At 64.1% G+C, this 14,894-nt stretch overlaps 3 protein-coding genes and 1 long non-coding RNA gene across 14 annotated transcripts in view; 2 read left to right on the top strand and 2 right to left on the bottom strand.

Moving 5' to 3' along the window:
- ZMYM3 (zinc finger MYM-type containing 3) overlaps nucleotides 1–4,699 on the top strand; it is a 35,186-nt gene extending 30,487 nt beyond the window's left edge. For 7 of the 8 annotated variants that reach the window (XM_074601165.1, XM_074601159.1, XM_074601161.1 and 4 more), the window contains 7 exons: nucleotides 74–177; nucleotides 561–729; nucleotides 851–1,002; nucleotides 1,468–1,582; nucleotides 2,469–2,723; nucleotides 2,812–2,929; nucleotides 3,345–4,699. In XM_074601165.1, the coding sequence (XP_074457266.1) occupies nucleotides 74–177; nucleotides 561–729; nucleotides 851–1,002; nucleotides 1,468–1,582; nucleotides 2,469–2,723; nucleotides 2,812–2,929; nucleotides 3,345–3,543 (1,112 nt within the window). In that variant the 3' untranslated portion in view covers nucleotides 3,544–4,699. The remainder of the gene's footprint in view (nucleotides 1–73; nucleotides 178–560; nucleotides 730–850; nucleotides 1,003–1,467; nucleotides 1,583–2,468; nucleotides 2,724–2,811; nucleotides 2,930–3,344) is intronic. The other variant, XR_012589075.1, reaches the window with a different exon arrangement.
- Nucleotides 4,700–5,044: 345 nt separating this feature from the next.
- On the bottom strand, nucleotides 5,045–6,916 carry LOC141748803 (gap junction alpha-3 protein-like). Of its 3 annotated transcripts, none has more exons than XM_074601404.1 (2): nucleotides 6,876–6,916; nucleotides 5,045–6,184 (listed from the first exon to the last, which is right to left on the bottom strand). In XM_074601404.1, the coding sequence occupies exon 2, from the start codon at nucleotides 6,164–6,166 to the stop codon at nucleotides 5,270–5,272; it is 897 nt and encodes a 298-aa protein (XP_074457505.1). In that variant the 5' UTR covers nucleotides 6,167–6,184; nucleotides 6,876–6,916; the 3' UTR covers nucleotides 5,045–5,269. The 3 variants fall into 3 exon arrangements, with proteins under 3 accessions (XP_074457505.1, XP_074457506.1, XP_074457504.1); XM_074601405.1 differs by lacking the exon at nucleotides 6,876–6,916 and having other exon boundaries at nucleotides 5,045–5,923; nucleotides 6,038–6,833; XM_074601403.1 differs by lacking the exon at nucleotides 6,876–6,916 and adding an exon at nucleotides 6,321–6,833.
- Nucleotides 6,917–6,969: 53 nt separating this feature from the next.
- Nucleotides 6,970–10,253, bottom strand: GJB1 (gap junction protein beta 1). 2 transcript variants are annotated; one of them, XM_074601406.1, is made up of 3 exons: nucleotides 9,975–10,012; nucleotides 8,652–8,767; nucleotides 6,970–7,962 (listed from the first exon to the last, which is right to left on the bottom strand). In XM_074601406.1, the coding sequence occupies exon 3, from the start codon at nucleotides 7,948–7,950 to the stop codon at nucleotides 7,114–7,116; it is 837 nt and encodes a 278-aa protein (XP_074457507.1). In that variant the 5' UTR covers nucleotides 7,951–7,962; nucleotides 8,652–8,767; nucleotides 9,975–10,012; the 3' UTR covers nucleotides 6,970–7,113. The 2 variants fall into 2 exon arrangements, with proteins under 2 accessions (XP_074457507.1, XP_074457508.1); XM_074601407.1 differs by lacking the exon at nucleotides 8,652–8,767 and having other exon boundaries at nucleotides 9,975–10,253.
- A 1,974-nt stretch (nucleotides 10,254–12,227) lies between these two features.
- LOC141748680 (uncharacterized) lies at nucleotides 12,228–14,604 on the top strand. The gene is made up of 2 exons (XR_012589073.1): nucleotides 12,228–13,480; nucleotides 13,841–14,604. It is a non-coding gene; the product is annotated as an uncharacterized LOC141748680 (long non-coding RNA).
- The last annotated feature ends 290 nt before the right edge of the window (nucleotides 14,605–14,894 follow it).

Below are 14,894 nucleotides of genomic sequence, written 5' to 3'. Positions count from 1 at the left end.
GTAAGAACCAGGCCAGCACAGGGGACAGAATGAGGAGTCTCAGCTGAGCCCTTCTGCCTATGTTTTCTTTCAGACCCTCTAGACATTAACCCCAGTGTGGACTTCCTCTTTGACTGTGGGCTGGTGGGACCAGATGATGTGTCCACAGAGCAAGATCTGCCTCGTGCTGTCCGAAAGGTGAGCTGTCCTGCTTAAAACTCTTTGGGTTTGGAGTGGGAGCTGCCGTCTGGGACATAGGAGGTGAAGTGTTCCAGAGCCTTTGATGTGTTGGGGAAGTTTTGCCCTCTCCCTTCAGGGCATGCCTGGCCTGTGGGCCAATCCTTGAATGAAAATACTTGCCTGTCATTTTGGAGGAGCTTTGAACACCACAGGTCTCTTTCCTGCCTGTGGCCCTCATAACTAAGGGGCCTTGTTGGCTTGACTGTCGGCAGAAGGATGCCTGCCGGCCTGGGCACAGGCACACTGGCAGGGAGCTAGCAGTCAGTAGATCTTGAGAGGTGGCCAGGACTCTTTCATCTGTCCCGGGTAGGTGCCCAGTCTCACAGTACCCATCTCTGCAGGGGCAGAAGCGCCTGGTGCTCTCTGAAAGCTGTTCCCGGGACTCAATGAGCAGCCAGCCCAGCTGCACCGTGCTGAACTACTCATACGGTGTGAATGCCTGGAAGTCCTGGGTGCAAGCCAAGTATGCAGGGGGAGAGACCAGCAAAGGAGAGGAGCTACGCTTTGGCCGTAAGTGCCCTGTCTGGATGGGGTGGAGTGGCAGAAAACTCCCAGAAGCTGGGTCCCAGGGTGTTGAGGCGCTCCTGGCCTTGCAGGCTATTGTCTGAGGCTGCTGTGCTTGTCTCCTCAGCCAAGCCCATGAGGATCAAGGAAGACATCTTGGCCTGCACGGCAGCAGAGCTCAACTATGGCCTGGCCCAATTTGTCAAGGAGATAACACGGCCCAATGGGGAGCGCTATGAACCCGACAGCATCTATTACCTCTGCCTTGGCATCCAGCAGGTGAGGGAGGGCTTGCTACCCTCGAGTCCTCCACAGCCAGACCTAGGGATGGGATCTGGTGAGGGGAACTTGTACCGTTTATTCTGCCTTCTGGGGACCAAGCGAGGCTCACTGAACTCTTCTTCAGTGCCTCATCTCAGGACAGCAGCCCACCTGCTTCGGTCTTTGTCCACAAGCCCAGCGGGTAGGGTGGCAGCCATTCCCCAGCCTCGCAGCCTTCTTGCACATCCTTGAGAAGGGCTGGGAGATGTCCCCAGACTCGGTCCCTTCTTGAGCACTAAGCCTGCTTTGTCATGCCCGGGAGTTTTCCTCACAGCTCTCAGAAGTGACTGGTTTGAGGAGTCTGCCCTGCAGCTCTGGCTGTACAAGGAGAGGTGCTTTGCATTTGTGCCCTGGGCTCTCTGGGGAGGGTTTCCTTCCAGATGTTGCCGTGTTTCTCTTGACTGTGTGTTCTGTCCTTTCTAGTACCTGCTCGAGAACAATCGTATGGTGAATATATTTACAGACCTTTACTACCTGACCTTCGTGCAGGAGCTGAACAAGTCCCTGAGCGGCTGGCAACCCACAATCTTACCAAATAGTATGTGTTTCCAGAGTAACTTCAGTCACCACACATAGCCAGTTTGTGCTTCTAGCCTTGGATCCTCCGGTCTGATTGTGTTCCCCCAGCCTCAGCCCTCTTTCCTTGGCATAGGCAGCATGGTTCTGTTGTTTCTTGGGGTCATAGTGACCCGTACCAACAGCAGAGCCAGCCTGGTTTACACCTCAGCAGCTTCTGTCGCCCAGAGTCAGAGTAGCTGGGAGAAGAGCACGGCTGCTTTCTGTCCTGGGACAGGTTGAATCTTTAAAACGCTTCAGTGATGTCTGCACCCTGTGGCAGAGAGGATGCCACGCCAGAAGGCAGGCTGGCCCATGCCTTTGTGTTCCCAGCACATGGGTGAGCCCTGCACACTGTGCAGAGTGTTGGCCAGGGTTGCTGTGCTGCTGCCTTGTGAGCAGACTAACGTAGAGCTCTGCAGAGGCTTTTCCCGATGCCATGATCTGGGCTGCCTTCCCTGCTCTGTCTTGTCGGTGGTTAGTTTCCAGATCCAGCCTCACCTTTGCGTATTGGCTGTGCCAGGCAAGAAGCATTTGGCTCCAGACCTGTGTGTCTAGGCAGGAGCTTGCCGTGTCAGTCCTGCTGTCAGTCCTCTTTCATCTCGCAGCAAGCGTGGCGGAGCACTGACATGGAGTTCACTTTGTGGCCATCTATAGGTTAGGATTGATTTGCATTCTGGCCTGGGGTTTGGCTGCACTCTGGGGTGGCTCGTGGCTGGGCAGAGCTGATGGCTCTGGAGAAGTTACCTTGTGGAAAAGGGGATGTTGTGAGGCATCAATCTTCTGCAGTGAGCTTGCCTGGGCAGGGTGAAGGGATTGTTACAAGGCTACTGTTGGATGTGACGTGATTCTTCCTCTGTACGTTGCAGACACAGTTTTCTCGCGTGTCGAGGAGGAGCACCTCTGGGAGTGCAAGCAGCTGGGCGTTTACTCACCCTTTGTGCTCCTCAACACCCTCATGTTCTTCAACACCAAATTCTTCGGGCTGCAGACAGCAGAGGAGCACATGCAGCTCTCCTTCACCAATGTGGTGCGCCAGTCCCGCAAGTGCACCACGGCCCGTGGCGTGACAAAGGTGGTGAGCATCCGCTACTATGCTCCTGCCAAGCAGAAGAAAGGCCGAGGTAGGGTCTGGTGGAGCGTCTCCCCGTCCTTCCCCCTGCTGCCCCCATCAGTTCCCCGCTGTGATCCTGCTCTCTTCCCCCTCTGCAGATGGTGGCTCTGGAAAGCGGAAGCGTGAGGAGGAGGTACCAATGCTGGAGCAGCGGGAGAACAGGATGAACCCGCTCCGATGCCCAGTCAAGTTCTATGAGTTTTATCTCTCCAAATGGTGAGACTTTCTCTGGAGAAGGGGTGTGTGCCATTTTGGGGCCAGCTGTCAGTTTTGGTGGGACTCTGTGGGGTGGCTGCTGCTCCCAAACATTTGTACTTGAGTGTGAATCCTTGCCCAGGGTGTGCGCTGCTTTTATAGACCATGGTTGAGAGAATGCTTCTCTTTGGCCCCTTCCACTACTTGCCTCTCTCCAGACAGGCAGCAGTGTGCAGTAGGAGTCCCTGGTGCTTGGCTGCTTAGGGGCTTTCATCCTCAGCGTCCGCAGTTGCAGACTCAGTTTGTGTCCTCGTCCTGCTGAAGGACAAGAGACTGTGACAAGCCTTGAGCACCCCTTGATAGCCATGAGGGCAGGCCAGACTTTCTGAGTCCTTGGAGCTGATATCCCAAGGCTCACCTTCCTGTCTCTTTACAGTCCTGAGAGTCTGCGGAACCGCAATGATGTCTTCTACCTGCAGCCTGAACGGTCATGTATTGCTGAGTCCCCGCTCTGGTACTCGGTCATCCCCATGGACCGGAGCATGCTGGAGAGCATGCTGAACCGCATCCTGGCCGTGAGGGAGATCTACGAGGAGCACAGTCGGCTCAGCAGCCTGGAGGATGACATGGACTAAGAGTGAGGTGCTGCCGGGCTGGCTGTGCTCCAGCCCTGGACGCCTTGTCACCCTGCGTCCCGCTGCAGGGCAGGGGCTGTGCAGTGCGGGAGGGGACAGTGCTGCAGCAGTGCTGTCCCTTCATCGTTACTGGACTTGGACATCCCATCCTGCTCGTCACAGGCCTCTCCTATGTACGTGGCCCCCGCGCTCAGCCCTGCCTCCTGTCCCAGCTGCTGGGTGAGCCGTCTTCCTCGGGGCCAGTCCCCGCAGCACATGGGTGGCGGAGCCCCCAGGGCAGCTTCCCTTGCCCAGCCCTGTCCCCCCCATGCCCCCCAGCCCTGACAGTGCCCCCTTCTCCCCCTGCCCCGGGGCAGGAACTGCACAATACGGCAGAGCGCCATCTGGGACCAGCAGCCCTGAGGCTTTTAATTCCCCCTTCCTTTAGCATCCCCTTGTGAGGCTGCGGGTGGCACGGCAGGAAGGGTAGCTCTGCTGCTGCCTACGGCAGGATCGTGTTTTCAAACCAGTGGGGAAGGACCACTGGCAGCCCGAGAGCTGTTGGGTCAGGAGGAGGGCTTGGTCGTAGGGGTGGGAGAGGTTTGGGCAGGGAGTGGACGGAGCCGGCACTGGAACATGAGGGCAGAGACCTGGTCTGGCTGTGGGGACACCTCCCTCATATGCAGCCAGGCTGCCTCCTTCAATTTTGTCAATGTTTTCTGAGTCGGCGGAAAACTGATTGAGACAGGTCTGTGCCAGCGCTGTCCCTCTCTCCCTGCTGTCCCCCGTTCTGGTGTAGCTGCCAGGTGCCAGTGGTGGGTCCCTCTGCACCAGGTGAGGGCTTGGGCAGCCGCTGGCAGCAGTGAGGAGCTCTGCCTGGCCTCTCCGTCCCTTCCAAAGCCACGGGGTGCCAGTATCCTGCCTGGGTTGAGCCTGGCTCCGACTGCGCCACTGCCTCCTGCCCCTCCTTGTGTTCTGGTCAGTTTTCTTGAGCTGTACATGGGTCTCCTGTTGAGCCTGTATATATTGTTCTGGGCCCTGGCCCGGGGCCCTCTGTTCTCTGTGTCCATGTGGAGAGTGAGCCGCTCACCAGTCTTGTTGTAGTGATGCCAGGGCGGTAGGACTAACCCTGTGTCTCTGGGAACCATTCATTTCAAATAAAGATGCAGAAAACTTTTGGTAGGCCCTGCTTCTCCCCACCCCCACCCCTGAGCGGGAGAGCAAGGCCGGTGTCCCGCTGGCTGCCGGGCACCTCGCTCCTGTCCATCCCTGCCTGCTTCTGCTGCCCCCACTTTCCCACCCTGTCTTGCCCCTGGTGTGCTGCCGGCTCTGGCATGCTGGGATGGCCCATGACCCTGTTCCCGCTGGTGCCAGCCTGGCGTGCCCTGCCCCTCCCTGCCCTCTTCCCTGCCTCTCCCTTGCCCCATAGGGCTGCAGCCCAACCCCAACCCAGTGGTGGCCCTGCCCTGGCCACGCAGTGTGGACAGACCGGTCGGAGAGATGCGGCAGTGCAGGAGTCGAGTGAGGTGCAGCGGGTGTTTATTTGCTCCCACAGAGCTGACAGACCCCAGCCCCGCCGCTCCCAGGGGCACAGGGAATGGCTGAGACATGTCCCTGGGGCTGTGCCCATCCCTGGCACTGGCCGTGTGATCCATGCCACGAGCCTGGAAGGGCCCAGGAGACAGAACCACAAGTGTGGCTGCCCGTGCATCCATCACCAGTCCCTGAGCGTCCCAGCAGGCCCTGTTCACACTGCCAGGTCTGCTGCTCGTGCCTTCCCGTGGGACCCACTGGCCGCTCCCAGCCATGCACCCGCCTTCCCCAGGGGTGCCAGGCCGTGGGGCACTCTGCCAGCAGCCGCAGGGCCGCCACTGCCGGGCAGGGTGATGTGCGCGCTGCAGGGACCTGCAGGGCCACCAGGACCGGGCAGGATGCGGGACTTGGGGCTTGGCCCCTGCCGGCACTTCGTGAGACCCAGGTGGTAGATCTCCACCAGGTTGAGCAGCAGGGACACGCAGGCCACCCCCAGCATAAAGAGGATGAAGATGGTCTTCTCGGTGGGCCGGGAGATGTAGCAGTTGACAGTGTTGGGGCAGGGCCAGCGGCTGCAGGTGTAGAGGGGCTTCAGCTGGAACCCATACAAGGCATACTGGCCCACAATGAAGCTCACTTCCAAGAGAGCCTTGAAGACGACGTTGCAGACGTACGTCCTCAGGATGGCCCCCCGCATGCAGACCCGTCCCCGCCCATCCCCTGCAGGGAGCCGGGGCTGCCCAGGGCGCTGCCGCCTGGCCCCGCTGCCAGCCTGCACCGCCGCTTGCTGCTGCGCCTTCTCCTCCAGATGCACCAGGTGCAGGATGTGGCCCAGGTACACGAGGCTGGGGGTAGAGACGAAGATGATCTGCAGGACCCAGAAGCGGAGGTGGGAGATGGGGAAGGTGCTGTCGTAGCAGGCGTTCTGGCAGCCGGGCTGCTGCGTGTCGCAGGAGAAGCCAGACAGCTCATCGCCCCAGACCTGCTCGGCAGCCGCCCCCAGCACCAGGATGCGGAAGACGAAGAGGACGGTGAGCCAGACCTTCCCCACCACTGTGGAGTGCTCCTGGGCGCTCTCCAGCAGCCGCCCCAGCAGGCTCCAGTCCCCCATGGCACAGGCCGTGGTGCCCTGCAAGACAGCCACCCTCGAGACACGGCCACCCCAGAACCCGCCAGACCGCCACTGCATCCCCTGGACGTGCAGGGAGCCGACCCAGGGCTGTCCCTGGGCTGTCCCCACCCTGCGTCCCAAGGGACCGCCTAACCTGTCGTGGGGAGGGCAGCAAAGACCTCCGGCAGAACGCAGCCCTGCCACAGTGGGAGCACCGTGGGGGACGCTGCGGTGGTGATCTGGCACGGAGATCCCTCAGTGTTGGCAGGCGCGTGGGGCAGAGCCTGGTGCTCCCGCGCCGTCGGCTCCCCCCGGCGGGGTGGTGCAGGACGCTGCGAGCCCCCTTCCCAGCTGGTCCCCAGCTCCTCAGCGGGGTGCAGACAGGTCTGCCCGGCTCTGTCCGTCCATCCACCCGACAGTGGGCACAGGGTTATCGGGGCAGGAGGCAGCTGCATGCCCCATTGGCTTTCCTTGTGACTGGCAGATGAAGCAGCCACTGGGGAAACTTTTTTCCTCTATTTTTGGTCTGGGCTCTTTTCTAAATATATTCGGGGCTGCAGGGTCTGATGCTGGGGGAGCGCGAGCCCTTGGACATCGCTCAATGCCACCCAGGGGTCACTGCTCCTGTGTGCCGGCTGCCAGGGCGCTGTGGCCACAGCCCCAGCCCAGCCCAGGTGCTGCAGCCCCCGCTACCCCTGGTGGCACTCACCTGGGCTAGCCAGGGTGCAGGGGTGGGGACATGCACGCTGGCACCCCAGCCCCCGGCACGTCCCGGCCAGAGCAGAAAGGAGAGAAGCAGCACCTGAGAATGGAGATTTAATGGCCCGAGATGCCCTCCTGGCCGCCTGGGAGGGCCAGACCGGCGCCTGGGGGATGCTATCCATGGGACAGGGACAGCACAGGGCCATGGGGCGGGGGCAAGGGCTGGGGCCCCCACGGCGCTGGCCCTAGCAGGCGGAGCAGCGGTCACCCTTCTCCTGCAGCCCGGGGTTGCGGCGCAACATGTCCTTGAGGGAGCCGTCCTGCTCCGTCAGTAGCTGGTTGATCTCATTCTGCTTGTACTCGGAGAGCTTGTGCCCGTAGAAGGAGCCCTTCCCCGATGAGGGGTTGGAGTTGTGCTGGCCTCGGCGGACACAGGCCCGCACCACCAGGTAGACCAGCTCCGCCATGTTGAGGACAATGCAAATGCTGGAGGTGACCAGCATGAAGACAGTGAAGATGGTCTTCTCGGTGGGTCGGGAGATGAAGCAGTCGACGGTGTTGGGGCAGGGATAAGCCTCGCACTTGACCAGCCGCACCATCTGGTAGCCCGGGTAGAGCATGTAGAAGATGTACATGAACACGGCCTCGAAGAGCAGCCTGAAGACCACGCTGCAGACGTACGTCCACCACAGCGAACCTGATATGCGCATCTTGTGCTTCTTCACCTCCTCCATGTGCTTGGGGTCTGCATGCCCTGTCAGCACCAGCAGCTTCTTCTCCTGGTGCTGCTGGTAGGCCACGTGCATGGCCACAAGGAGGGCCGGGGTGGTGACGAGGATGAGCTGCAGGGCCCACAGGCGGATGTGGGAGATGGGGAAAAAGTGGTCGTAGCAGACGCTGTTGCAGCCGGGCTGCTGGGTGTTGCAGGTGAAGGCAGATTTCTCGTCCCCCCAGACGCTCTCAGCTGCCACCACCAGCACCATTATGCGGAAGATGAAGATGACGGAGAGCCAGATGCGCCCAATGGCGGTGGAGTGGCGGTTCACCCCGCTCAGCACCGTGTAGAGGCCAGCCCAGTTCATCGTTCCTCACGTCTGCGGGAGCAAGCGGTGAGAGACGGCGTTAGAAGCCGGAAGGGCCCCTGGCTGAGAGCCACCACTTTGCAGCCCTGGTGGCAGCAGCCCCAGGAGGCACCTGGCAGCAACTGGCTGCCGCAGCCCTGGTAGGTGGAGAGCAGGATGGACGGACAGCAGGACGGCAGCATGGCTCCCGCAGCTGACACGGCTCAGGGCAGCATTTTGGCAGGAGACTGGTTGGCCCTTCAGTGCCAGCTGCTCGTGCCCTGCCACCCCACACTGGCACAGGGATCCTGACCCACAGCGGCCACAGAGCATGGGGGTGAAGCTCCCACACCTCTGCAGCGACCCCCGATCTGCACCCAGCACTAATGTCTCTGGCTAGGGACAGACCCAAGGAGCTCCATGGGCTCCTCCGCACCAGCACCTCTCTGCCCTCATCCCCCCATTCCCCGCAGGAGCGGGGCTGGGGAGCCCCCAGCTGGGGGGACACCCTGTGCAGCCATGCGTTGCCACCCAGCTCGAGCTGTCCCTGCCTGGGGAGCAGGGGGTGACCCCATGCCCCAAGCACAGACCCCCACCCCGCCAGGGCCTCCCGCCGGCACCGAGCGGCCCCTGGGAGCTGCTTTGCACCCCGAGCACGAGGCTGGGGGGCTGGGACCTGCCCTCTGGCTGCCCCCGGTGGGGAGGGTCCCAGCGGCGCGTACCTGCCGGTGAGGAAGGGTCCTTGCGAGCTGCCCCCAATGGCCCCTCTAAGGTCTCATGATTCCCGCAGGAGAGCTCTGCTCCGCCTGCCCTCGTCTCTATCCGCCACTGCCCTGCACTGGAAGTCATATGCTGCTTTATAAACTATTTACATACAATGGGGCCTTTATCAGCCCCTGAACAACACACTTTAGCATTCAGATCCAACGCCCTGACTTCCGCCCACCCCAGCCAAACAAAGTGCCTGTGTGCTGCGTTCCCGCTGCCCAGCCCCGCACCCGCTCCCACCTCACCCCGTGCCGACCGCAGCCGTGGCCCCCCCCCGTCTGCCGGACACAGGGTGCTCAGCACTCCGCCCGGCGGGACCCCCTGTTGGTCGCTGGGCTGGATGGTCACCAGGGTGCCCTGGGGGTCGCTTCCCCAGCATGGATGGCAGATCCTAACCACGTGCCCATCCTGCACTGTCAGCACGGGGCTCTGTGACCGGAGTTGGGGGCTGGCTGGTCCCCAGTGTGGCACTGAGCAGCCTGTGGGGACCCATGGGGGTGGGTGTGCTGGGTGCAGCCCCTGTGGGTGCCGCCATGCCCTCGAGGCTCTGCTGCCAGGGGGTTGGTGCCAGCAGCCATGGCCGCGAGGGTGCCAAAGCTGTCCTGCGTGAGTCCTTGTCCCCCTGGGGACATGGGAAAGAGTCTGCTGCGGTGACGCCGGCTGTGCGCTAATGGGGGCTGCGCTCAGTGCTGAGCCGTGTGCTGCGGCAGCTGCGCCCCTCTCCCAGGATGGGGGGGGCCACCGACACTGCCCCAGTGTTCAGACACGCTGGTGGGGACAACAGCCCCTGTGCTTGCAGGCACCCCCCTGTGCCCATGTCCCTCAGGGCTGGTGTCCCGGCCGCACCGTCATTCTGTGCCCCATCCCCGCGGGAATGGTGCCACGTCCCTTGGGTTTTGAGCAGCACATCCCAGTAAAACCTACCAGCTGGGGGCCCGTAGGGCTGCTGTGGTGTCAAGGGTGGAGGAGGTGGCAGGGCAGCAATGCCATTCCACGTGCCACCTCCACTCTTTAGCCCAGGGGGTGACCGCCTGGAGCTGCGCAAATGGTGGTGGGGCGAAGACCCTCCAGTGAAGCTGCAGGGAGGGCAGCCAGTGCCCGGGCCACGCTCTTCACCTCGCCCTGCTCCCCCCATGGGGGCCAGCACCCCTAACTCTGCCCTCCCTGGCCCATGGCCCAGCCCTTCTGCAGCCCCCACCACCGGACCCTCCCAATGCCCCCCAGCTGGGCCATGCGTGGCCACCCCCGCAGCGGTGCCGTGTCTACCATGCACCTACCTCAGCACCTGGACAGGCAAAGCTCTTGGGGAGTGCAGTGACCTCAGGCTGGAGCGCAGCACCCTGGACTTTATACTACCCTGCCGCACGTCACCCACCCCCTCCCAGACAGCCTCCCTCCTTCCAGGACTTGTTCCCTGCCAAGTCAACACCGCAGGTGTGTCCAGTTCACACTCACACTGCCCGGGCACCCACTGGCACCCACTGCTGTGGCCCAGCATCCTCTGGGGACAGCCCCAGGGCCACTGCAGCACCCAGGCAGGGCCAGCCCCCCAGGATGGTTCCCACGGGAGCTCTGTGATCCCTCTGGCCGCGCTCCCCTGCTGCGAGCATCCTCCCCGCCACCTCCTCTGCAAGCCGGGCACATGCACCATGGTGGGCCCTGATCACCACCCCGGGGGGGGGGGGTGGCTCCGTGCACCCCCCAGCACCTCGATCTGCTGCTGCCAGCTGGTCCTTGGGGAGCCACCGACACCCAGATTTAATGTGTCCAAGTACAGCCGCGAAAGGCAAACAGCCGGTCAACGATTAACCCGCCTAACGGCCCGCTCCAAGGTCCCGCCGCCCAAGCGCTCTGCGTGGCCCCGCAGTGTGCTGGAACGTGGTGACCCTGGCCTGCATTTGGGGGCCCCGCGGTGGGCTGCAGGACCCCGCACGCCATCCCCCGAGTGGGGACGGCAATGGTGCCGCTGTCGTGCGGATGTGGGATGTGCCGGGAGGCTGGCGGGGTGGCATCGTGGGGTGACGGCGGAGGGCGGGGGTCCCCCCGCGGCGTGGCGGGGGCAGTGGGCCGGGGGTGCAGGGCGGGCCGGCTGGCGGGGGCCACAATCTTGGCCCATGATAAGACGCCGGCTGAGTCAGCAGCGCCCGGCGGGGAGTGGGAGAGGCCGCGGCACCACCCTGGCCACGCACCGGGGACGGTGATGGGGACGGGACCGCGGGGGGGGGCCCTGCCCGGAGCGGAGTGCAGGGGGGGCAGGCCGGGGGGGACGGGACACCTCGGGGAGAGGGAGGGCGCAGAACTGGGGGGGGGGCGGTGTGGGGCCAGGCTGGGGGCGGGGCACTGGGGGTTCCGGCGTGGGGGGCAGACTGGGGGGCACTGGGGGATTTGTGGACTGGGCTCTGCTGGGGGAGGGTGCATTGAGGGGGCTGCAGGAGGTGGGCTGGGGGGCTCTGGGAGACAGGCTGGGGGGCACTGGGGGGCTGCAGGAGCCCGGCCGGGGGGGTGCAGTGGGGGGCTCCGGGAGGCAGGCAGGGGGCACTGGAGGGGGCTGCAGGAGCCAGGCTGGGGGGCGCTGGAGGGCTCCGGGTGGCAGGCAGGGGCCAGTGAGGGACTCCGGGAGGCAGGCTGGGGGGCACTGGGGGATTTGTAGAGTGGGCTAAGTTGGGGGAGGGGGCATTGAGGTGGCTGCAGGAGGCAGGCTGGGGGGGCTCCGGGAGGCAGACGGGGGGGCACTGAGGGGCTCTGGGAGTCAGGCTCAGGGGCACTGGGCAGCTGCAGGAGCCAGACCCGGGGTGGTGGGGGGCACTGGGGGGCTCTGGGCGGCAGGCGGGGGGGCACGGGGGGGCTGCGGCGGCAGGCGGGGGGGCAGCGAGGGACTCCAGAAGGCAGGCTCGGGGGCACTGGGGGGGGCTGCAGGAGTGAGGCCGAAGGGGGGCACTAGGGGGTCCGGGAGCCAGTCTGGGGGTCACTGGGGGGCTGCAGGAGCCAGGTTGGGGGTCACTGGGGGTCTGCGTGCGGCAGGCGAGGGCAGTGAGGGACTCCAGGAGGCAGGCTCGGGGGCACTTGGGGGGCTGCAGGAGTCAGGCCGGAGGGCGGCAGTGGGGGGCTCCGGGAGGCGGGTAGGGGGGCAGTGAGGGATTCCGGAAGGCAGGCTTGGGGGCACCGGGGGGCTCTAGGAGCCAGGCCGGGGGGGCACTGGGGGGGGCTGCAGGAGCAAGGGGCGGGGGGGGCACTAGGGGGTCCGGGAGGCAGGCTGGGGGTCCCTGGGGGGCTCTGTTCGGCAGGCGGGGGGGGGCGTGGGGGGCAGTGCGGGGGGGCAGTGCGGGGGGGCAGTGCCGGGATGGGTGGTCGCCGCCCGCGTGCCGGCTGCGCGCGGCCGCGGCAGCAGGTGGCGCTGCGGCGCCGGGGCGGGGGGCGGCGGGGCCGCACCCGCCCGCGGCAGCGCCGGGGGTGGTGTGTGGGTGGGCTCAGCCCGGGGGAATCCACCTGAAAACATAACACAGATAAAAAGGAAAGAGGGAGGAGGGAGCTGGGGCGTTGCTGGTCGGCCCCGTGTCCTCACCGGGAGGCGATGGCAGGAGCGGGAGCCCCGGGGATGGGCGGGAGCCCACCGCCCCCCCACTCCCCGGCCTGCCCGGGGCTGCTGCCGACCTCCGCACCCGGCCTCCGGGCACGGCTGCCTGTTTGCGGTGGTCAAAAGTGTTGTGCAAAGCTCAGCGGTCAAGGACAGGCCGTACCAAGCAGCCGTAGCCCGCATCGCTGCCTCCAATGCTCAGAAAACTGCCCCGTCCGTGACCACATGGACCAGGAACGCGCTCTTTGTTAATGACGTTAATGGTGAGGTTAATTTGGTGTCTGAAGTCGCAGCGGAGAGCTCGAGGTCGTGGGCACGTCGAACGCAGGCAAACTGATGAGACTGGGCAGGGCTGAGCCAACATCCGGATGGTGGGACGGGGGTGACGCAGCTGCTGGGGTCAGAGGTCTCCCAGCCCAGCAGCCTGCTTCGGTATGATGGAGGAAATCGACCGCCAACCATCACTGAAACACCTCCGCTGCCAGGAGGAAAAGGGTGCTGCAGAGCAGGCTCTTGGAGCCCCCTTTCCCCTGCCATCCTGCCCCATGCAGGGCTGGCCCCATGCGTGGCTCAGGCTTGCCACCAGCCTGGATGGCTGCTGCGGTGTAGGGACCGCCGGGCTCCCGGGCTGGAGCTGATGGCAGCGCAGGCATCCCTGGATCCAGGCTGCAGCCCTCAGAGAGACAAAACCCTCTGGTTTGAGTCAACTCTGCCAGGAAGGGCATTGGCAGTGGGTGAGCACAGAAATCCTTTGTGCTGCCGCAGCGTGGGGCAGAGGGGGTTGCAGCACCGCATTAAAGGCTTGTCCTGCCCGCCTGTGGGTCTGCTGTCCTGTGCATCAGGAGAGCAGGGACCAGGACCAGGACACTGTCTCGGTGATGCTACTGTGCAGAGCAGCATCCCTGCCCTGCTGGCTGTGGCTCCTGGAGCAGGCAGGGGCCAGGCACAGGTCACTCATCCCCCACCCCACCAATGACAGGGACACCTTTGTGGTTCAGTTCCCTTATGCTTCTCTTTGCCAGCAGCCCTAAACACGTCCCCTGAAGCTGAGGATGTCCCACAATTGTCACACGGATGTTAATTGCATGTACCCGCTGGGACATGGTATCCCCTGGATTTTGCCAGGTCTCTAAAGAAATGCTGCTGATGGTCAAGGACAACCTGGACAGAAGGCAGGCTCGGGAGTTTTGCAAAGGCAGTGGCATAATGGTAATGTGTTGTCTGTCACCAGCTTGCCCCTGGGGTCCTAGCTGGAGTGGCCGTGCTGGCACATGGGGACAGCAAGCAGCTGGGGCTGTGCAAGGATAAGGAGGAGGGACAGAAGGGCAGGGCAAGCCCCTGTTCTTGGGCAGAAAGGCATCTCCCCTTCAAGAGGGCACTAGGCACTGCAAGACGGGCAGCTGGCGGTGCTGCCGGCTTTGCCGGGATGGGCCACTGTCTGCCAGGCAGCACTGGCCCCACTGCTTGTACCGTGGTGAGGCGGCTGCTCTTGGAGCTGTGCTGCGAAGCACCGGCATTTCCATGGAAACCCGGCCTGATGCGGGTTTTTCATCTTGGTTCCTCTCGCAGCTGGTCACTAAACAGAGGCACCCGGTGGCTGCGAGGGAGGGTCTTGGGACCGCGGTCCTGGGGCTGCCGTGTGGGTCGGACCAGAGGGGCCGGTGGTTGAGGCAGCGCTGGATGGGGCGGTGGGTCAGGGCTCAGCGTGGGGAGTCGTCCCCTTGCCCGGAGATATGAGCCCGCAGTGAGCAGTGCTGCCCATCGGCATGGAAAAGCCCAAGGGAAGGCAGTCCTGTGCACTGCTCGGGAGTCCCATCAGAGTCCCATCATGGCTCAGCTCGTCCCAGCATCCCTGTCCATGGCGGCATGGCACAGCACAGCACAGCAGACTGCCTGCCTCTGGTGCTTTCCCCACCCTCTCCACCTGCCCCATGGCGAGGAGCCTGCTGCCATCCCCGCCTGGTGCCCTAGCCCGTACCCATGCTGCCTGCCATGTGCTGCAGCTCCAGGACGCAGGGCACGGGTAGGCAGGGGCTGGAGGACCCCCATATTGGGCAGCACCGGGGCCGTGGGGGTCCGGTGCGGGGGCTGGAGCACTGTGCTGAGCAGGGCGACGTGTGCCAGTGGCACTGCAGTGGCAAGGGGCCCTGGGCAGAGCCTCCCATGCAGCCCCCTGCGCAGACCCCTGCCTGCCCCCCCCACCCCGGCTCGGGGCCTCGGCCCTGGCTCCGCTGCCTGCACGCTGCCTGGAGGCGATTCAGGCCCCATGCCTGGTTTCCATGGCAACTCCAGTTGAAATTACATTAAAAAGAAATGAAACCAGCAGCTTTTCTGGTTGGCAAGCAGGGGGAGGGGAGCTGGGCTGGGAAAGGCGGAGGAGGTGCGGGGGGAGCTCGGTGGGAGGGGGCTGTGGGGCAGCTGAGGTCCCATACGGGGTCCCAGTGCTGGGGCAGGGGGCCCAGCAGGGCTGTGGGCATGTGGGGACCACCCCACTGTGGCACCCGGTGTTGGCAGTCCTGGGTCACAAGGTGCTGGCTTCCACGCGTGCTGCGCTAGGGGTCCAGCACCCCAACTCGGTTGGGTCGTACCGGGGTCCTCCCACTGCCTCCCCAGGGTGGGTGCC

This window comes from Larus michahellis, chromosome 9 (genome assembly GCF_964199755.1).
Source record: "Larus michahellis chromosome 9, bLarMic1.1, whole genome shotgun sequence".
NCBI lineage: Eukaryota > Metazoa > Chordata > Aves > Charadriiformes > Laridae > Larus > Larus michahellis.
Note: the sequence above shows the minus strand (reverse complement) of the source record. Positions and strands in the feature narration are given on the sequence as shown.